The 23,006-nt window shown below is 31.9% G+C and overlaps 3 protein-coding genes across 3 annotated transcripts; all 3 read right to left on the bottom strand.

The window, feature by feature from the left end:
- Positions 1-3,019: 3,019 nt before the first annotated feature.
- Positions 3,020-7,504, bottom strand: LOC139503069 (uncharacterized). Its single transcript, XM_071292741.1, has 7 exons — positions 7,444-7,504; positions 6,883-7,076; positions 6,237-6,362; positions 5,078-5,254; positions 4,242-4,874; positions 3,908-4,018; positions 3,020-3,354 (listed from the first exon to the last, which is right to left on the bottom strand). Exons 1-7 carry the CDS (start codon positions 7,499-7,501, stop codon positions 3,061-3,063), a joined length of 1,593 nt encoding a protein of 530 aa, XP_071148842.1. The 5' UTR covers positions 7,502-7,504; the 3' UTR covers positions 3,020-3,060.
- Positions 7,505-20,691: 13,187 nt separating this feature from the next.
- On the bottom strand, positions 20,692-21,726 carry LOC139504350 (ankyrin-1-like). Its single transcript, XM_071294423.1, has one exon. It carries the CDS (start codon positions 21,724-21,726, stop codon positions 20,692-20,694), a length of 1,035 nt encoding a protein of 344 aa, XP_071150524.1.
- Positions 21,727-21,745: 19 nt separating this feature from the next.
- Positions 21,746-22,702, bottom strand: LOC139504349 (poly [ADP-ribose] polymerase tankyrase-2-like). Its single transcript, XM_071294422.1, has one exon. The coding sequence runs from the start codon at positions 22,700-22,702 to the stop codon at positions 21,746-21,748; it is 957 nt and encodes a 318-aa protein (XP_071150523.1).
- Positions 22,703-23,006: the final 304 nt, after the last annotated feature.

Raw genomic sequence — 23,006 nt, 5'->3', positions numbered from 1 at the left:
ATATAAACATACACAAAATACATTTAACAAACAAAACCATGAAAACAAAAAAAGCAAAAAAGCAAAACAATCTATCTATATGATATATAAATATATTTTATAAATAAATCAAGAGTCCCCTGTCCTCAGTTCTAATGCCTGTTTAAAATAGGACCCTACGCTTTCTACTTCTAATACACCAGTAATTAAACAATACAAGTCTAACAATAATGTGTCAATGAGTAACATGGATACCTCACTCACACTATCATTTTCTACATGTATGTTCAGTGACTGTGGACCGTGAAATTGGGGTCAAACATCTAATATGGCATTTAAATTAGAAAGGTCATATCATAGGGAACATTTGAATTGTATATTTCAAATTGATTGGACCTCAATTTCATCAAAAACTACCTTGACCAAAAACTTAAACATGACAAGGGACACACAGACAATCTATCAAACGGACAATCAGATCAGAAAACATAATACCCCTTTACTATCGTAAAAAGGGCATATATTCTGTATGCAAAGCACACACAAATTGATTTAGTTTTTTGACACGAATAATCAGATTATTTTTATTTTTATTCTATATACCACTACTCTATTGTAATGGAAATGGGGGGGGGGGGGGGGGGGGGAAGAAAAAATCTGAGCATTGAGAATAGTTTTTTTTCAAATTGGGGATCAGTTTACATTGTAAACAAAACACCCCCACTTTCTTCAATTTAGTCATTTGTTCAAATTAATTTAAAGTTGATTTAGAAAAATATATTGAAGGCGATTTCAGAGGTTTTACTATACTAGGCTGTTCTTGTAAATGAACATGGTTTAATAAATTGAGAATGTGTTTTTGGGCCGCAAATACCCAGCCTGTAACAATATGCACCAGAGGCAGTCAACTTCCAAATACAGATGCAGGATTAATTTCATTAAGGCTCTTATGTAATTATAAGCATTGGGTATAAATTTCATAACATTTAGTTGAACTAAACAAGTCTTTTAGAGGAAGAGAATTAAAGCAACAGAATTAGTAATTGCTTCATTTAAAAAAGTCATGAATGGTAAAAGTGCCGCCACCCAATTTTGAACATGATTTGGTTTTTGTGGTAATAGGCATTGTATACCTATTCGTTTTATAACATTTGTTTGCGGCAAATTAAAGTAAGAAAACGGAAACTCAGCAATTTTTTATTTAACTTGTGCTATGGATAAAGACTGCATGTTTTTCTATGACACATTGTTGTGTAACTGTTTCATTGCAATTGGTTTCAGTAGCCAAATGGTGTTAAGTAAATAACTTCTCTATCACTATCCTGTCAACACAAAGGTTGTGAATTTCAAAGCCTTTCAGTTTGACTATAATCTTAATTGACTTAGTTAGCCTGTCATTTTTACTATCTTGGATCTTGGTTCTCTTCAAGCATTATTTTCTCACTCAACCAATAAAAACCAACTACTACGAAATAGTACATAATGCTGAAAGTGGCATTAAAGACAAATTAACCATTGACATAAATCACACATGAGACAGAATAATTAAAAATTTGACACCTTTAAATGTTGTGTTTTTTGCACTCTGGGACTTGCTTTTAATATAGTAAATATTTGATACATGTATAAGATCTAAATAAAATCAAACAAAAAAATCAACCAGAAGAATCAGCAGAACTCCTTAAAGCACAACTTATTAAGTATCAGCTTCATTCAATCATCTAAACACATCCAGTAAAAGGCTGCTATAAAAGCGACTCACAACAAACATTGAAATACAAATTTGAGGACATTAGAATAATATTGACTTCTTATCTCATAAATCCGCATAGAAGGTACAAATTAAATCAGACATCAGATATGAAAAAAACCGAAGGGATAACATTGACTCCAAAACGAAAACCATACTCAACATCAGCTTCTCTTATAAGATAACATTTGAAAGATAAACAAAAAGTCGTGAATATTTGTAGATCTCTATTTTTAATCAAGAATGGTTTTTCTGGGAGATGATTTTAAACACTCTTGTAATTAAGAAAGTGTTATACATTAAGACTTCTTTCAAACAAACATTTCGATTTTCATGATTTAAATGAAATAAATTTAGATACACAATGAAATTTTAAATAAATGCCAAATCATAAAACAAAACAATAAAGAAACATATGTAAAAATGATGTGGACAATAATTATACGCTGATCTTAGAAGTGTATTGAGAAAAGTTGAATTGCATAATCAAAACAAAAACGGTGGTAAACAGTGAAATATGATTTTTCTTTATCATGAACGCGCATACTGTAATAAAAATCTACTTACACGCGAGATCAAAAGAGTTTTAAAAGAATAGCTAAATATGTCGAATGTAATCTTTGTCTGCTACATTTGGAACCTATTTTGGTTTGATATATATGTAGGACTCGGAGGTGCGATGGTACTCCGAACCGCGATGGTCACGCCGAAGTGCAATGGTCCACGCTGAAGTGCGATGGTTAACACGCCGAAGTGCGATGGTCACATTGTGACGTTAACTTGTTGATAGATACGCTGAAGTGCGATGGTGGTTACGCTGAAGTGCAATGGTCCACGCTGAAGTGCGATGGTTAACACGCCGAAGTGCGATGGTCACATTGTGACGTTAACTTGTTCATAGCTACGCTGAAGTGCGATGGTTGTTACGCTGAAGTGCAATGGTGGTTAACTCTTAAGTGCGATAGTCACATTTTGAAGATAAATTATACGCTGAAGTATGTCTGTTACAATGATTAAAAAGCTAAATATATTTTTATATAAATACACAACTGTAGGTTTTTCCGTTTAAATGGTTTAACACTAGTTATTGCTGTTTTGTGTGAACCTAGGCTCTGTGTTGAAGGCCATATTATAACTTGGAATGGTTTACTTTTACAAATTGCAACTTGGATGGACAGTTTTGTCATTCGCACTCATACCACATCTTCTTATATTTATGAACTTCTTCAATAAAATAAAGATTTTAGCAATGTGGCTATCCGTAGGTAGAAAAAAATAAAACAATTTCAATTTAAATGCATAGATTCATACAATATGCAATGAATGAATATTTAATACAGCAAATTAGGACGAATTAAGTATTTTGATAAACAGTGGATTTTATTGTTCTCAAGGTCTTTCACTGTGTACACTCTCCCTTTAGAATCATCCATCTGAATGTCCATTACTATCCCCTTCCTCCAATACCCTGACAGAAATACATTTGTTCCTGCGCTAAGTGCTGAATTTGGTCGAAAATCTATTGTGTCATTAATATTTGGATTAAATGTTTGCATTTCCATAACTTGGGACTTCCTAGGAAACAACTCAACAGGATACAAATCCCTATCCCATGCTTCTCTGTTCTGTTAAAAATAGTAACGGTGCATGTATTAGTTTCAGTTCATTTTTAAAATAACTTGCAATTTATTACTTTTAAAACAAATAATGTTTTGCTTAACATTTTAACAACATATGTGCAATCTATTTTGTACTTATTAATTGCTATTAAAAATGTACATTTGTATTTAATTTATTATGCTATATTTGAAATAATATTTAAAAAAATAAAAAATGAACATATTAAACAAATAAATGGCTAAAGTCTATCCATATTCGGTGTGAGCCAAGGCTCCGTTTTGAAGGCCGTACATTGACCTATAATGGTTTACTTTTATAAATTGTTATTTGGATGTAGAGTTGTCTCATTGGAACTCACACCACATCTTCCTACATCTATATACATAATTCATTCTAATCTGTTCGTTTATAATTTATGTAATGATTGCATTTTGTGTGTAAATATTATGTATGCTTCAACTGAATAGCTACACTGTATGTATAGTACACTATGTGACTCATCTTATGTGTTTGCCTTATTTAACAGACTTAAAATAATACTTTATTTTATAAAATTACCTCAGTGTAAATATTGGAATCAGAATATCTCCGTTTATTCGAATTGGTCTGTATTGTATTGGCTAAAAATCTTTTAGCATATATTTCCCGGTAATACGGGCTTACGTCATTCTGAAAAATATTAAAAATTAATTACTTATACATATATTATTGCACTATAAATTTCACTGTTTCGTATTTTACTAAGTGTAATGTTGAATTAAAAAAAAAAGTTTGAACTTTAAAACAATGTCTATAAATAAAGCCACATTTATTTAAATCAAATTTTAAGAAAATTTTTCCCATTTAGATACTGTTACAAAGATGTGCAAGTAAAAAATAGGTATTCAAGTACCTGCATCATATCAGTGTTGCGAAGTATCTGTGAGTTTGTAATGTCAGCCAAACGTGTTCCAAGCATCATATCAGTGTTGCGAACGATCTGTGAGTTTGTAGTGTCAGCCAAAGGTGTTCCATGCGTCATATCAGTGTTGCGAACCATCTGTGAGTTTGTAATGTGAGTTAAAGGTGTTCCATGCGTCATATCAGTGTTGCGAACCATCTGTGAGTTTGTAATGTGAATTAAAGGTGTTCCATGCGTCATATCAGTGTTGCGAACCATCTGTGAGTTTGTAATGTTAGTTAAAGGTGTTCCATGCGTCATATCAGTGTTGCAAACTATCTGTGAGTTTGAAGTGTCAGTCAAAGGTGTTCCATGCATCATATCAGTGTTGCGAACCATCTGTGAGTTTGAAGTGTCAGTCAAAGGTGTTCCATGCATCATATCAGTGTTGCAAACTATCTGTGAGTTTGAAGTGTTAGTTGAAGGTGTTCCATGCATCATATCAGTCTTGCGAACCATCTGTGAGTTTGTAGTGTCAGTTAAAGGTGTTCTATGCACCATATCAGTGTTGCGAACTATGTGTGAGTTTGTAGTGTCAGTTAAAGGTGTTTCATTGTAAATGTTACTTCTTCTTTCTACAGGGGCCTACATAAAAATAGGTATATAAATTATACTAAGTGGGAAAAAATGAATTTATTGGATATAAAAATAAGTTCAAGTTGTAAAATATGTTAAATTAAACAATACTAATTAACGTTTTAAATCTAAATTAAAATTGGTAATTGTTAGGCACTTTAAATAGATAAACTAAAGCTAAAATGATATATAAAATATGAAAAAAATCTTACAATCTTTTCTAGTTTCTGTCTCCACATATTTTCCATATACTCCTGATTTGACAATTGTCTCTCTTGTACTGGCGCAATAGATAAATCGTCCATGTGTGCACACTCTGGTACATGTACAATAGATACCCGATCTGTATGCGCAGATTGTAGTGTAGTGCTGCTGTCATTAACTTGTTCCTGTAGTAAATCATTTGTATAAATAGTCATAATTTTAAACGCTGTATTCATATATAATTACCACTAGACCAAAATGGCCATATTTGCATAAATATTCTTTCTTAAGAAACATTTTCTTTTTCTTTTTCTTTTTAAAAACAAACTTTATAATTAAAACTAATGAACAAACAGTATAAAAAACTAAGATAATTAGCTTGTTTGCACCGTTTTGTAAAAAACAATCTTGAGTACGTACAAGAGTTATATACATGTATTTCTCCTTAAAAACAGTTACATACTGTTACACCGTGACTGTCCGATGTTAGATTGGGATCTCTCTTACATGTTTAACCCCGCCACATGCTGTAAGAATGTGCATGTCCCAACACGACTGGTGCCACATGTGGAGCAGTATCTGCTTACTCTTCCGGAGCACATGGGATCATTCCTAGTTTTTGCTAGAATTCGTGTTGCTTAGTCTTCAGTTTTTTATGTTGTTGCATGTGTACTATTATTTTTGTTTGTTTTAATTTTAGCCATGTATGGCGTTGTCAGTTTATTTTCGATTTATGAGTTTAACTGCTCCTTTTGTATCTTTCGCCCCTTTTAGGCAGCTAGTTTTCTCGTTTAAAAAGTTTTACATTTGTTTTTTCTGAGACTTTTAAAGCTAACTATACGGTATGGGCTTTGCTCATTGTTAAAGAACTTTCAGTAACCTATCATTAAAAGATGTTTTCAATTGTTGTGCCATTTGGTCTCTTGTGGAAAGTCTCATAAGAAGTCATACATGTACCACATTTTCTTTTTTATATAAAAGAAAAATATTCAATTGAAAGCAGTTATTAAAAAACATACCGTTTGTTTTAAACTGTTAAAACTAAAACTATGTTCCTCGTTTACTGTATCCTGTGATTTTTTTCTTGTTAACTACAGCTTTTACTTCACCATTAAATTCATGCTGTTCAGCAGTTGTTTACCAAATAAATCAAAAATACAATAATACCTGAATATTTTCATTGACTTCTGTATTTTCTACTGTTAATTCTTCCGTTTCAATATTATCTTCTACATCCAGGTGTGCACTATTCAAAAATGCCTTTTCTTCTGATGTCAAATTGCATATTGGTACCTAATATTGAAACATTTATAGGATAATTATTAAGTAATATGGTTTTAAACATGTATGAAATATTTACAACTGGACTTTTTTATTTAATGTATACAACTTCAGCGAACTCATAGGGTAAATTGTTCAAATTTTAAAACATAAAAATGCTTAAGCCTTTTGGATGTTATATATTATTCCTTATTAGTACACTTATAAATATGTATAAAATACTTGCTACTGGACGTTTTTATACCAATATATAATACACGTACGTCAACGTATTGAAAGTGAAAATTGTTTAAATAAAAAATGTTAAAGCATTTTCAATTAAAAATATTTTTCGAAAATAATACTGTTATTAACTTGCATGAAATATTGGCCACTGTACATGTAAAAACCACTCTTTTTCTGCATGAAGTTATTATATATCTAATGAGGTCTAAAATTCTCAAAACATATACATGAAATGTTGTATAAAATTCATATAAAAATGCTTAAAACATAAAATAATCTAAAAAAATATATAATATTAATATTTTACCTGATCTTCTAACGCAACACAGAAATTTGGTCTTTTATAAAATCTCTGATATGGTGTCAAAGGTTTGGTAGATTTATTAACTCTGCTGTTGTACTTATAGTAAAATTCGTCTAACATACTGGGCCAGTCCCGACTATCAACAAAAGCTGTTCTGAAGTAGGCGACAACTGTTCTGTTAAACCTTTCAACTCGACCTTTTAATAAAAGCATACTTATATCTTTTATGTGTTAGTAATAATTGAAAACCGCATCAAAACATTATCTTATTTGAAATCTATTTTAATTTATAAATTTGTGTGACTTTGTTTTGTCTTATGTTCATTTACCACAAATAACTTTTTTAATATAAAAAGACAATAATGTTATTGGTAAATGAATGTATTTGATATCAAGTGATATATAAATATTATTTTGAGTTTATATTAAACTATTTTAAACTAATTTATCTATTTAAAATGACTTAAATTAATCTTCTTATTTCAAAATTACCCATCTATCACTATTTATTCAGCAAACATTATGAATGTCTCTTAAAAATTAATAATAAATGCAGAACATTACCTTGTGATTGGGGATGGTAAGGCCTTCCGTTAATTTTTCTTGTTTTAAATTCTGCCATAACTTCTGTTATTAAACTCCTTTCCATTGTCAGTTTGTAAAATTCTAGGTGGTCCAAAAATGTATATAAAGCGTAAAATCACTGTAGCCACTTCTTTTGCTATTTTGTGCTTAATGCACCCACCAAATGCAAATCTGCTGTAGCAATCTACAATATTGCATATGTAGTTGTAACCATGTGACGGAGGCATCTTCTTGAGGTCCATTTGCCATCTACTGTTGGGATAGGTTGCTGGAATTGGCCTTCTTGTTCTTTGAGTTTTAGGTAAATCAACTGCCGAAAGACACTGTTGGCATTTAATGTTCAGCTTAAATAGTAAACGAATGTTTTCCCGAACTACTGGGAAAAAGACTTCCTCAGAGTTTCGTACACCGTATCACTTTTTCTATGATCAGTTTTGTGATTTTTTTGTATTTCTTCCAAAAATTCACCTTTTGACAAGACCTTTCTGTGGAATTCAGTAACAGTCGTGCTCCTGTAAAATATACTGTCCAAGTCTTTGTCGTATAAAAAATTTGACACATATTTTCTTATACTAGTTTCTCCCATCTGAAGACCTAGTGCATCCTTTATTCTTTTTGCTCCCCATGATTTGTTGGTATATTTTGCCTTGCATATTGAAAAAACCTCATCCTGCACTGCCCAAAACTGTTCCGGACTTGGATCGTTTGTAACCTTTTTTTTACGTTCGTTTGTTATAACAAAGCCTTCGTCAACAAAATCTTCTTTTCCTTCCTGCAGTTCCATACCGTTTTTCTTTAAGAAACGTTGTATTTTAAAACGTCATAATATTTAACGTCATGGTAACTTGTTTTAAAACGCGCGAATATATAAGTTACATTAACGCAAACTTTTGTATTATTTTAGGAATAGCTATATTTTAGCATTTACAATTATCTACGAAAATTTTAATTATTGTTTTAATTAATGCATTTATGCATTTTTGCTTTCTAAATTTTATTTATCATGCTTCTTATTATAATAACATATAATGTTCCAACATGACCATCGCACTTCAGCGAATGAACCATCGCACTTCAGCGTGGACCATCGCACTTCAGCGTCCCATCGCATCTCCGAGTTCTATATCTTTCATGGTAATATCAAACGAATGTTATGTATCCTGGCAGTTCCAATTTACGTACGTTTCGGCTAACTGCATTCATCTAATATTTATAAATGTCAATTAGAAAATAGCAACTTTGCTAAAATGATATTTATTAAAACATACACAAAGTAAATAATGGTGTTTGCACATATTTTTGAAGAATAAAAACCCACTACAGGCTGAAATGTGTTAACGTAGCAAACATCGATGCCAGTAAGAAAGGGGTAAAATGATTTAAAGAAAGGAAATATTAAGAAAGACAGAATACAACCCCCTTCCAAAGTAAAATAGCTAACATAAGACAGCTTACAAACATGTGTTTTTATATGACTATGAATGTTTACACTTAATCTATCTTGTAATTTTTAATTTGATTTTGAGATTAACGCTGATATTACCTTTATATATCTCACAATTTTACTGTTGTAAAATATTAAAGTACTTACGCTACGCTCACTAAGATTCTGGTTTATATTGAATCTTTAACAATTTCATCATAATTTTCTTTCCCAAAAATCTAAATTCAAATCCCGAGTTTCACCACAGGTGGTATCTAACGAATAAAGTATTGAACATATTTAGAGTATTTTATTTTTGATTTAAAATACCTAATTTGATTTAAATACTGATGCATCTGCTAGAAAGAAACCGTCTTACAAATATAGTTACCTGAGGAATAATCAAACACCATATTCAACATACTCTCTTTCCGTATTTTTAAAAGAAGGAATAACCCGTGGTCAATTGTTACAAAAACGTAAAAGCACAAAAATACTGAACTCTGAGGAAAATTCAAAAAGGGAAGTCCCAAATCAAATGGCAAAATCAAATGATAAAACACATCAAACGAATGGATACCAACATTCATAATCCTGACTTGGCACAGGCATTTTTATATAAAATGGTGGATTGAACCTGGTTTTATAGCGCTAAACCTCACACTTGTATGACAGTCGCATCAAATTTCATTATCTTTACAACGAAGCGTGAACAAAAAAAGAAATATAAAGAGGTAAAATTGTCAAAATATGGATACAGCAGTAACCATCGTGTCACAATCTCAATCAAAATTGAAACAAACAAATTCAACAAAGCAGCACAAAAAGCATATATCGCATTTGACAAATGACGTCCAAAACTTCTAACTTTGGCATTTGAACATCAGCAGTGTACTGGAATCTTCATACATGTTAAAATGTTCAAACAATGATATACCACAGTATAAAAATTTGTTGAGGATGAGGAGTCAAAAATTTCTCGAATTGAACATGTTTTCTCAAAGATGGACGAAAGATAACAAAGGGACAGTCAAACTCATAAATCAAAAATAAACTGACAACGCCATGGCTAAAAATGAAAAAGACAAACAGACAAACAATAGTACACATGACACAACATAGAAAACTCTAAAGAATAAATAACACGAACCCCACCAAAAACTAGGGGTGATCTCAGGTGCTCAGGAAGGGTACGCAGATCCTGCTCCACATGTGGCACCCGTCGTGTTGCTTATGTTAGGCTTGTTAGTAATGTTGCTTAAAAATATGAGTTAACATTGTGTAAATAGTATACGGTGTTATGTTAAGAAAGTATAACTGTTAATTTCACAGAAATAAATTAAAATATTCACAAATTCAAGTAAAACAGAAAATATTCACAGTTTCTGCATCAAAAGAAACTATAACTGTTAATTTTACAGAAATAAATTTTTAAAAATTCACAAATAAAAGTAAAGCAGCAAACATTCACACTTTCTGCATCAAACGAAAGTATAACTGTTATTTTCACAGAAATAAGAAAATTTACAAATACAAGTAAAGCAGGAAACATTCACAGTTCCATCGATAGTAAAGTAATAGCTTCTAGAAGAAAGTTTCCTATGTCTTGATTTAACATGACATGCATGACTGTAACAAAAAAACTGGTGGAGACAAAAATCATATAGTGGTGCATTTTATTTTGCTGCAGCCATGGCCATTTGAAAGAACACAATTAGGACGATTTTCCCATTTTATAAAGTTTTACCCATTTTGGGGCTATTACTATAAAAAAAAAAATTGGTTGAACAGCTTCCTTTGAGTAGCAACCCTCTGTCAATGAAATTATGATACAAAATACAGGCCCCGGAATATCGGTTCAGCTGGGAGATGTATACTCCGTATGCATGCGCTTCTTGAATGACAGTTTACAATAAGAAAGAGTAAATCTCTTTTTAAGTTTGTGTATTCAATTGATTCTAAATGTCCATTTTATATGTAGGTCAAGCTATGAAGCAGATTTAAATGTATCTGTGGTATCTATTTTCTCATTTTCGATGGGGTACGTACGTTCAACAAGGTCACCAAATTTAAGTTATTCAGTGAGAGATCATTTATATAGAGAAATGTGTTATACGGATGCTTCTATGTATTCCTTTCTTTTTAAGAAATCAGCTTCATGTTAACAAAGGAACAAATTAGCATAAAGGGGAGCACAGTTGTTTTTGTTTGTATCAGAGTTATTTTGACAGAGTACGATTTTTTTCCTCCATGAGACACAGAAAACATGTATCTACGTAAGCCACGTTTGTTTTAGAACAAAACATGACCACATCCACTAATAAGGCCCTTACTTGGCCCAACAAATATTGCAAATTTTAAAGTTATCATACTAATTTTTAAATTACTAAAAACTAAACTAAGGTACAAGGTATTAAAATAAAACGAAACAAATTTGACATTGAACAAGACACTATAACAACAAATCATGACATCATTAAATTTTCGTGATTTTCTTTGTTTTTTTTTTATCATATTTTAGATTGAAAAATTATGTGCGCACAAAAGAAACAACTTAATATTTGGTGAGATTATGTCAATAGTTATAATAAAGCGTCAGTTAAATTATTTTGTTGTTTCTGTGCTGCGCACGATGATTCCATGACGGAAATATAGACTGAAAACTAAATAAATTCTGTATTTTTCGTCGTTTTTGTGAAAACAGTACATATTATGACGCAATTGAGGCGTACATGTAATTAGATAAAAAAAAATATTATTTTTTGACCCTATGTATTTCGAAACATTATGTGCCAATTTGAAATACTCATCAGCCATTTTATTTTCTTGGGCAAAACCAGGTCTTAATGCCGCTACTCCTTTGTCTTTAAATTTGGAATTGGCAACGATTGTGTAAAGTGTAGACAAGTCTAATGAGTTAATACTATTGCTAATAATAATAAAGTTCTTGGTTTGTATAACATTAATAGATTTCTGTCAGTTTTCTGTCTAGTGCCAAACAATTCATGAATATATGGGACAAAACCAAATTATCAGTGGATTAAATCCGGTGGTACTGCAAAGTGGTTAGACTGCAAGGAACAGTTACAAATATAGACTGCCATATGTTTGATAAGTGCAGATATTTTGCTACAACAGAAATTGAATTTAATTTAGTCTACATGAAGATGTCCAAACAATTTTCGGTTTTGAGTAACTGAATGTTTTGTTTAATATTTTACATCAAAGAACTAATGTCAAGGTCAAATGCAACGAAATCAAAGTTATTTTAACTCACTTTCTGTATAAATGACGAAATCATATACATGTATTACCGTTTTTTTATTACGCGGGAATCAAAAGTACAATACTTTTTCAAACTCAACAAGAAAATATAACCAAAGGCAACGGTGTCAAACGTTAAACATATGGCATGACTTTAACGGAAATTATAATTATTTTGTAACCACAAACTCATTTTAGCAAAATAGAAAGTTTTGATTATTATTCTAAATATTTTAGCGAACTAATAAGCAAAATAAAGTTTGATAATATTATGTTCATAGGGTTCTCTAACATGGTTTGTATAAAAATAATAGACAAAATATATCACATTTTGACCGTGAAATTTTAATGATGAGATCATTCGAGCGAATAGTAGACCTATACCATTCATTTAAATTGACCTTCTACATGTTCTAATGGATAAACATATATATATTCAGTATTTGCCTAACACACATTATTGTTTGTCATGTTATACAGACTGTTGCAGTTTTTTAAATGAATAATTATTTAAAATTTGACGATTTAATTTTTCACTCGTTCATACCAATTTTGCATTTCTATTTGTTAGTTGGTGCTATATTATACATGTATATCATACAACAAAATGTTGAATCATCTTTAAATTTAAAATGATCATGCAATTTCTACATATTATATTTAGACGACCCAAAAACGACCCGTGATGTAGTGGTTAGTGCATTGGGCTACTTACATAAGGGTTCTTGGTTCGATTCCAGTTTGGGATGAAAATTTCAGGAACTCAATTTTCGGCTCTCCCTTGACACCATTTGCGAGTATGGTCTTGAGGAAACGATGATAGTCCGTCGGAAGGGGACGATAAACGGCTGACCCGTGTTAAGAGAGAGCCATATATCTTGCACATTAAAGGCACCCTTTGAGATTTCGTAATAGAGAAGGCTAATGCCGCTACAAGGCAGCACTCGCACCCGCAAAGCGGAAAGGGATTAATATAAGTTGCAAAACTTGTTTTCCAATCCACTATAAATAAACATGTTTAAACTAAAAACGGCCACAGAAAATATTGCCACATATTCGAATCGTGAATGGAAACTGTTTTTTAAGGTCAAGTTACAGTAAATGGACTATGTTACAGATTTCAGTAACATTTTCCATACAAATTTGTCTCGATGAACTACAACTGAAAAGTATGCATTCATCTCATTTATTATTTGAAATACAACTGATTGAGTTCTTTTCAGAATGGGTAAACATGTGTATAGAAAGTATATGAAATCGAAAAAAAAACTCAAAATCATAAAATCTCTTATTTCTGCTACCTAGATTTTTATCAGTTATGATCTTGGTAAAAAAATCAAACAAAACATCGAAATAATCGTAAACTAATCGCGTTACAGGCCGTATAACATTGATGTGTTGACATTTTTCACTACCATCAAGGTAACGAATTGATTATCATATAACAAAACGAAGTCGGTTACCATATGAATATTTTATATCATTAAGACAGTAATTTGTGTTTTTTTTTTAAATCTATGGAGTAAAGCGTTACAGAGGCGAAAGAAGATTTATATAAAAGGGGATTGAAAGCTTTATTCAAATATAAAAAAGTTTTAACTGATATAAACCTAAAATTAACACATTTTCACATATATTTGATAATACTGTGAACACTGTGTTGTTATATGGGAGTGAAATATGGGGATCTCAGTAATAATTAAACTAAATAAAAATGAACATCATCTATTTGATCTGTGCAAGGACATGAAACAAGAAAGTACTCATGTTAAATTCGGTCAATTTTCTATGGGTTTAGGTAAAATATCTACAAATATAGCTGTATTGGGTGACATTGGAAGAATTCCTTATTTCTTGAAGTAATTTTAAATATGTTTAGATATTATAAATATATATTAAAGTCTGCTGATATCCTTCTCTCTGAAGCTCTGAATGTCTCTAGATCACTAAATAGTTTAAACAAAAATAGTTGGTATTGCTGAATAGCTATGTTTATGAAATATCTTGATATAGATCTTAAAATCGTTAAAAATTCAAAGATGGATTTTTGAACTTTTAGTCTTCGGTGATCTTCAACTTTGTAGTTGTTATGAGTTTCAAACTTTATACATCTGAGCAGAGTTTTGTGTTGACGTAGCACGAGTCTGGCGTATACAAATATTTGTTAACCTGTTACCTTTTGATGGCTATTATTCGTTAGTTTCTCTGTCCTATATTTTCTCCCATTTATCTGTTTATTTATTGTAACCCTGTCGTGTAATGTTGTCATTTTAATGTTATAATTAACACTGTCATTAAAACGGGAGTTTCGGCATGCCACAAAACCAGGTTCAACCCATCATTTGTTCATAAAATGCCCTGTACCAACTCAGGAAAATGGCCATTGTTACATTATAGTTCGTTTCTGTGTGTGTAACATCTCGGTGTTTTGTCTCTGTTGTGTCTTAGTTCTCTTATTTTTTATATGTTTCCCTCAGTTTTACACGAATGTGACCTATCGAATTAGACTATTTACCAGATTTTTAATAACATGAACAACACGACGTGTGCCACATATGGTGCAGGATCTGCTAACCCTTCTGGAGAACCTGATATCACCCTAAGTGTTTGGTGTGAATCGTGTTGCTTTGTCTTTAGTTTTATATCTTGTCTTCTGTACTATTATTTTTCTGTTTTTATTTAGATTTTTAGCCATGGCGTTGTCAGTTTATTTTCAATCTATGAGTTTCACTGTCCCTCTGGTATCTTTAAATTTCGTCCCTCTTTTGCAGTATACACGGTATTTCATTTCATCTAGAGCATCATGATCATAGTCATGATGATCACTTTAAACAGCAGCGCAGCTGCACTACTCAACTGAGTGTGTGTATTTGAATTATCAACGGGAACGTCGTAGTTCTCCTCATGGTCACTGTGATCACTTGTATTTTGCTGGTATTGAGTCGCATGTGTACTTTCTTAACTGCGTAATGCTGCCTATTGTTCATTCATTTATGAAACTACTCGAGCTTCGAGCGAAGGCTCTTGAACATAGGTGTACAGTATCATGTATAAGCATATAGCCCCGATGCGTGCATATTAAGTGGTAAAGATCTGTACCAAGTTGAAGGATTAAGATAGGTCAGAAATCGTAGATGGTTCGTTGATGACAGATTCACATTGAGACACAACCACATTGTTTTACACCATCTACGAGCGTACCTTGATTATGTGTTCCTTTGCAAAACAATGAAGACACCAGCACTTGTTGTAAACCTATCTATATAGAAATATCAGGTAAGCTCTAAACTAAACCTTGAAAGACATGTTGTGTCATAAGGAAATACAGCATTACCGCTAAAATAGTTATCCCTTGTTTTGAACAGCGTCAACGTGTCTAAAATCAGTATCAGATGCTTTTACGAAGATATGTTTATTTTCTTGGAATCATATGTAATACGGTAGTACGGGTTGGGGGCTTTGACCACCTTTGCATACTTCGGCAAAATTTATAGTTTGCAAGTGAGAAACATATTTTTACACGGAGATACTAAACAATGATACAAATCAATAAACCAACCTTTCGCTTGAACCAGAATATACAGAAGTCACAAGGAACTCATATACCAAATATAGTAATCCTATTAATCATAAGAAGTGAGAAATTCACATTACAAAAAAATCTCATACATATTTTTGTAAAAGCAGTCGCTGAACCTTTGAAATGAAGTGTGACTGATTGGAAATTTGTGACAAAAGATATATCAATGTATATAAATACAAGCTTTCTAAATTTCCTTGGTTATTAAATGTGTACTTTTGCTGACGTAGTGACAACAGTCCGATCCGTTAATGTTTGGCAAAGAGATTTACAGTCTTATCTAAAGTCATAGTTTCAGCTATGATCGATCCGTAATGTTTTAACCATTAATCCCTATTCATGTTATTTGAAATGTACACTGACGGTTTGAGGGGACGGGGTCGAATAATCTCCATGAAAATGAGGTATGCCAATGCTTGTACAATTGCATATCAAATAGCATTGACCTACCACTAGTAGTTTTCCCATAAAATGATCTGATAAAAAAATAATGCATGTAAACTAAGCAAAGTTTCAAAGTCAATAGACCTTGACTGAGGGGAAAGGCCAAATTATCTTCATAGTAATGAGATGTGCCAATGCTAATACAACTGCATACCAAATATCATTGATCTGTTACTAGTGGTTCACCATGAACTAAACCTAATCACCAACTAATACATTGTTGACGACGGAAACAGCATACCTAAGTCTCGCTTTTTTACTCCGTCAAGGCGAGACAAAAATCTTTTAACACCACTTTATTTGTTCAAACTTTAAGTACATGAAACCTGTGTTGTTGTGGTCTTTCTATGTATATATTTCAATAACGTAGGAGTAATTGAGTACGTGATGTGGTCTTTCACATATGTTTTATTGTTCCTTTCATACGTAATTTCTTCAGAAGCAATAAAAATACGCACAAATTGTACAATCGACAAATGAACAAAGTAAAACAGTTACAGTTTTCTTACATAAATATGAATTTTGTATATATTATAAATAGCGAATATAGATAATATAAAAAATATATATACAACAAACAGCATATTCAAACATTTCTTCAAAAGCTTTACAATACAAATTAGACATATACATATATATATATTGAAAATTATTATGGAAATCAAATGTATAAACAACAGAATTACTACAATAGTATATACATTTGTAAGTTGATAGAGGTATCTTTTAACACAATGTTTAAGAGATTTTAACATTTTTTTGTATCCATGTAATTACAGCAATTCATACAAATTCTACCAGATATTGTACAATTGTAGAAACAAAAAAAACTGGGGTAGTACCTGGAATGAAGGTATGGTGCTGATGAGTAAAAAAATCAACACAAAACATTATCCTACATGTAATGACCAATTAAACAGAATGCAGGAATACTATCTTTTATTTTAAATCATCTGAAATACATGAACCCTAAAAAGTCCAGGGCATCTAACAATACAATTTTTAATTAACATATCCCAGTTAACAGAGAAACTACAAATGGGTTTGAAAAACACTATATAATATATTTTCAACATAAAAAACAGCCTGTGTTTACCCATAAGACACTTTATCTTGCCTCCTATACATTTCCAGGAATATGATTGGTTAAAAGCGTCTGCGTGCAAACCGTGTATATTTGATATTAGGTTAGTAGGGAGGCGGGTCTTATCTCATACACGGTTAGTAGTGGAGTTAAGTCCCTTTATATTCCAAATCAGGTAAGAAGGGGCGGGGCTTATCTCATACACGGTTAGTTATGTCCCTTTATAAAAACAAAACGGTACTGAGAAAAAATCTTAAAAGTTCCAACAGACGAAGAAATTGACGATTAAGTTTGAAATAAATTCATAAAACACATTTAAACGTTACAAGTCGTTATTCATGTTATTGTTGGCTTCTGTTTTCATAGGATCAATGGAAGTATTTTCTTAATGCTTACAGTATTGAAGACTTGCTCATTTTGAAAATGACTAGTCTTAATTTCACACGTTAAGATAGTCGGTAAGATAAATTCGTTACATAGTGTGTTAGTGACGTAATACGGTATATATGGGGTCAGTAAATTCCATATGGGGATTCGAGCTTCGCTCTCACCCCATATGGAATATACTGACCTCATATATACCATATTAGGTCACTAGCACACTATGTAACTAATAATATTCTTCGCACTTTGAATTTGTGAATTTTCATATAATTTTGTCTGTTTAAGAAACAATTATAAAGAATAATAATTTGCACTGTTTAAAGTTGAAATCCCCATTTTTTGTAAATAAAAGAAGCCCAACCAATTGGGATATTTGTAGTTACCTAAATTGAGCTCCTAATAAAATTGTAGTTACATATGGACATATACGAAACACGTGTTTCAATTACTAGTATAAGTTCAATGAAGGAAAATTTGTTCTTCAGAAGTGCATTCATTGACAAAACAAAATTAATTATAGATAAAGACAACAGTAGTATACCGAATGTTCAAAACTCATAAATCGATTGAAAAAATACGGATTACAAACTAAAACCGAGGGAAACGCATTAAATATAAGAGAAAAACGACACTACATTAAAATGTAACAAACACAGAAATGAATTGAGTATAAGACAAATCCGATGAAAATAACAAATATAAGATCAAGACTAATTACATGAATTTGGGATAGAAAAGAACCGTGACACGTCTTATAATAACCTCATGTTCTGAACAGATTTGTCATTAAAATACTCAATTGTTTTTGGGACAGGTATGTATTAAATGAGAGTTGTTTTGTTTTGTTAAGTTCAACTGAAATAATTTCATTACTTTCAATTTATGCAAATAGGGACTTATAATATATATATAAACACTTTACCTTCCATGCAATTACATCATTTTTAATTGTTCGACAATCAATCAGTAAATCATGAGGTTTTCAGGTTTTGTCAACTTTCCTATGACAAAAAACTTTTTCGAGTATCACTTAGGATTATGATATCGAAATATAATTTAGTTCCTGCTCTGCTGTCTAGACTTTGAGAAAAAAACCTTCAAAACTATATCACTCTTTCAGTTTAGAGAGCTATTTTAAAATATCTTTATAGAAAACTGTTTTAAAAAGATACGTATTGAGATTGAACTAAATATAAAATTTGTTTTTGATATCAAAACACACGTTTTACTACATATACTTGATTAAAAAAAATAAAGATACAATTATTTTTGATATAAACGTAGGTGTTCATTATTTCAATATTAATGTAATACAAATGTGCATGATTATAATACATTCTAACATGACGCCCTTAATTCATTTATTAACAAGAGTGCACAAGCTGAAATGTCTCGCCTTCTTTACTAACCAATGATTGTATGTTGATAGTTCTAAATATAAAGTTTTCTACAAGCATAACGTATGTATAAAGTTAACATGATCAATGAAAATTAGGTCAAGGTCATATAAGCCAATCAAGATATACAAGTACACCTAACAATCATTCAATACACTACATATAGTTGAATTATTGATTAAAGTTCCTAAGAAATAGATTTTGATAAGAAAACTAAACATTGACAAACGAACCAAGAAAATAAGGTCACGGTCAGATGGCCCATCTCAGACGGACAATCAATCTATGCATTAAATATAGTTGACCTATTGCTTATAGTATCTAAGAAAAAACTAAGCTATGCAAACTTGACATTGACCAATCTACCATGGAAATGGTGTAATAGTCAGATTATTCTTTCCAGAAGACATACACCTTACCATCACTCCATACAATACATATAGTTGACCTATAGCTAATAGTTTAAAGGGCTAAACCACAAAAATCTAACACTGACCAATGAATCGTGAAAATGAGGTCAAGGACTAATAAACCCGTGAGACTGACATGTACATCACAAAATATTTTCATACACCAAATGTAGCTGACCTTTTGCATAGAATGTTAACTTTGACCACTGGACCATGAAAATGAGGTCAAGTTCAGATTATACCTGCTAGTTGGACATGTTCACCTCACGATCATCCCATACACCACGTATAGAAGACCTATAGCTTATAGTATCTGGACTTGATCATCAAAACTTAATCTTTTTTCACATATACATGAAATAAGTTCGAGGTCAAATGAAAACTGTCTTGTAGGCATGAGGATCTTGCAACTTAGCTGCTATGTAAAATTTCATTAAATTGTTTTATTAAGGGTTTTAAAAATCAAATATCTACCCTCCAATAATATGATTCAAAAGTAACAGTAAAACATTTCCATTGTAATTTTTTACACTTCGTCCTATACAAATACAGTTTTTGTCCTATTATTATCGAAATAATTCATTCATGTCAAGTTATATAAATAGAATTGCGAATGGAAATGGGGAATACGTCAAAGAGACAACAAGTTAAACAACCCTAAAATACAACAGATAACAGCTGAAAACCACAAAAGGGTCTTCAACGCAGCGAAAAAAATCCCTCATCCAGAGGTGGGCCTCAGCTAGCACCTAATCAAAATGTGTACTTGTTCAGTTGTAACTTATATGCTTAATTTAAAATGGGTAACACTCAGTGTAATACATCTACAAAAATAATGCCTGCCATTTGTGTAAAAAAATAAAGCATGACACGAACAAATTATGTAACTGAAATCTATATTGTTCATTAAAATGCACCAAGTGTGTATTTAACATACCTATCAATGTAACACTATATGGACGTTCACATCCTTATACAAAACGTCGAAGAACTAATTTAACCAAAAGGTAAAAACAGTTTAACAAAAAAAGAGGAATAAAAATCTATGAAGTATAATATATACATGGTGTATGTAACTAATGTTTTCATGCAACTATTAATTAACAATTCCTGCAATTAAAACATTATAAGGTTGTCTTAATGTTGTACATTTATAGTTGTGTACAAATATTTATTTTAATTGCGGTGTTTTCAATCTGAGACGTTCCTCAAGAAGTGTTACAATTTTACTAAGTTCTGATTTACGGGCAATATCTAATGGTGTTTGGCCTTTTTTTATTGCACAGATTAATATCAGCATTTCCTTCTATTAATAGTTTTACAATTTCAAGATATAATGGGAATTTTTTGTCAAAATCTGTTTCATTTTCATCATCCGTATAATATATTAGATAAGTGTTGAGCGAATCTATATCACACACTATATGTAATTGTGACTGTCCTCCATATTGATCACACTGAGAAACACTAGCATTATTCTGCAATACAATTTTTACTGTATTTACATTTCCTTCTCTACAAGCCACATATAATGGAGACTCTCTACTACTATTACACTGAGAGACATCAGCACTGTTCTGCAATAACAGTTCTACTATATCTTCATATCCTCCTGCACATGCTACAAGCAATGGAGATGTTCCATACTCATTACACTGATTGACATCAGCATTGTTCTGAAGTAACAGTTCTACAGTATCTTTATATCCTCCTTCGCATGCCACAAGCAATGTAGACTTACCAGATTTGTTACACTGAGAGACATCAGCATTGTTCTGAAGTAGCAGGTTCACTGTAGGTGTATGACCATTTGCACAAGCCAAATGCAATGGAGACTCAAGGTCTTTGTTACACTGAAATACGTCAGCATTGTTTTGAAGCAACAATTTCGCTGTATCCGTATATCCTCCTTCACAAGCCAGGTGCAACGAAGAAACTTTATTATTGTTACAATGAGACACATCAGCATTGTTCTGAAGTAGCAGATTTACTGTAGGTGTATGACCATTTGCACAGCCCACATTCAATGGGGACTCAAGTTCCTTGTTACACTGAAATACATTGGCATTATTCTGCAGTAACAATTTCGCTGTATACATGTAGCCTCTTCTACAGGCCACATACAATGGAGACCTTCCATAATTGTCACACTGAGACACATCAGCATTAAACTGCAGTAACAAACTTGCTGTATTTGTGTGGCCACTTGGACAAGCCACAAGCAATGGAGCATCTTTCTGAATGTTTAAAGCAATAGATAGATTATCTTTTCTCATTAGAAACTGTTCCACTATATCAGTAAGTCCCTTTTGACAAGCAACATATAATGAAAAAAAATAATTCAAATTCTTTAAACAGGTGCACATTATCATTTGTCTGCAGTAACAATTTCACAATATCTGTATGTCCATTTATGCAGGCTGCATACAATTTTGAAAAATCTACTGCAAAACTGTCACCTTGGGAGATATCAGCTTTTTTGTCCAGTAACACTTTGACTATTTCTTTGTGACCTCCTTCACATGCCGCAAACAATGGTGTCGCTCCTCTTTTATCAATAGGGACGTCATAATTGTATTGCAGTAACAATTTTACAATGTCTATGTGACCTCCTTTACAGGCCACATATAAAGGGGACTCACTCATTCGGTAAATCTGAAGGCTATAATTTGTATTAAGCTGAGGGGAATTCACTTTATACTTGTGTAACAGTTTCTCTGGGCATTTATGTCCTATTAAACATTTCTTAAAGGACCCTCCAAGTAATCCACTCTGTGAGAGATCAGTTATGTTCTGCCATAACAATTTTACTATATCTACATATCCTCCTGCACAGGCAACATGCAATGGACATGTTCCTAACGCTTCATCATGAGACAAATCAGCTTTGTTCTGAAGTAACAGATTCACAGTCTCTTTGTGTCCTCCTTTACATGCAACATACAATGGGGACTGTCCATACGTGTTGCACTGTGACACGCTAGCATTATTCACACATAAAAAATTAACAACATCTGTTTTTCCTCCTTCTGAAGCTTTATATAAAGGTGACTTGTTGCTTTCATCTGTAAAGTTTACTTTACATCCAACAGTATCAACCAAAAACCGAACTAGATCAAAGTAACCAAATGCTGCCGATTCCATTAGAGGTGTGGTAAACGTCTGCAGTATATACTGATACATGAGTTCATCAGCTCTATATACAATGCATCTTTTTGAGTCGAGTATCTTTAATAGTTTTTTTGGCTTCATCACTCTTTCCAAAAAAACTGATCAACTTATCCCTAAATGGCTGATATTTAAACTGTTTATTTTGAAAAGTACTTATAATACTAAAATTCTTTAAGTCACTTAACAATCTTTCAAAATACTCCTCTTCTGTGTCTACTGATAGTAATAAAATGTTGTCCTTTTAAGGTCCTTCCATGACAGATTTAAAGATGAAATGATCACGAATAAATTCAGGAGGAGCATATTTTATAAAACACTTTGGAAGGTGCTGACCACAGACGACAGCTGCCATTTCACGAATTTTGTCATGTATAATGCTATACTC

This window comes from Mytilus edulis, chromosome 14, assembly GCF_963676685.1.
Source record: "Mytilus edulis chromosome 14, xbMytEdul2.2, whole genome shotgun sequence".
Lineage (NCBI taxonomy): Eukaryota > Metazoa > Mollusca > Bivalvia > Mytilida > Mytilidae > Mytilus > Mytilus edulis.
Note: the sequence above shows the minus strand (reverse complement) of the source record. Positions and strands in the feature narration are given on the sequence as shown.

What these genes read in the sequence shown, in the direction of transcription:
- LOC139504349 (XM_071294422.1), bottom strand. Translation starts at nt 22,702, where the DNA reads ATGAAGCCAAAAAAACTATTAAAGATACTCGACTCAAAAAGATGCATT.
- LOC139504350 (XM_071294423.1), bottom strand. Translation starts at nt 21,726, where the DNA reads ATGAGAAAAGATAATCTATCTATTGCTTTAAACATTCAGAAAGATGCT.
- LOC139503069 (XM_071292741.1), bottom strand. Translation starts at nt 7,501, where the DNA reads ATGGCAGAATTTAAAACAAGAAAAATTAACGGAAGGCCTTACCATCCC. An exon ending in AAGTCAATGAAAATATTCAG is followed by an intron (nt 5,255 to 6,236) that starts GTATTATTGTAT and finishes GATTTACTACAG; the next exon opens with GAACAAGTTAATGACAGCAG. An exon ending in ATTCCAATATTTACACTGAG is followed by an intron (nt 3,355 to 3,907) that starts GTAATTTTATAA and finishes TATTTTTAACAG; the next exon opens with AACAGAGAAGCATGGGATAG.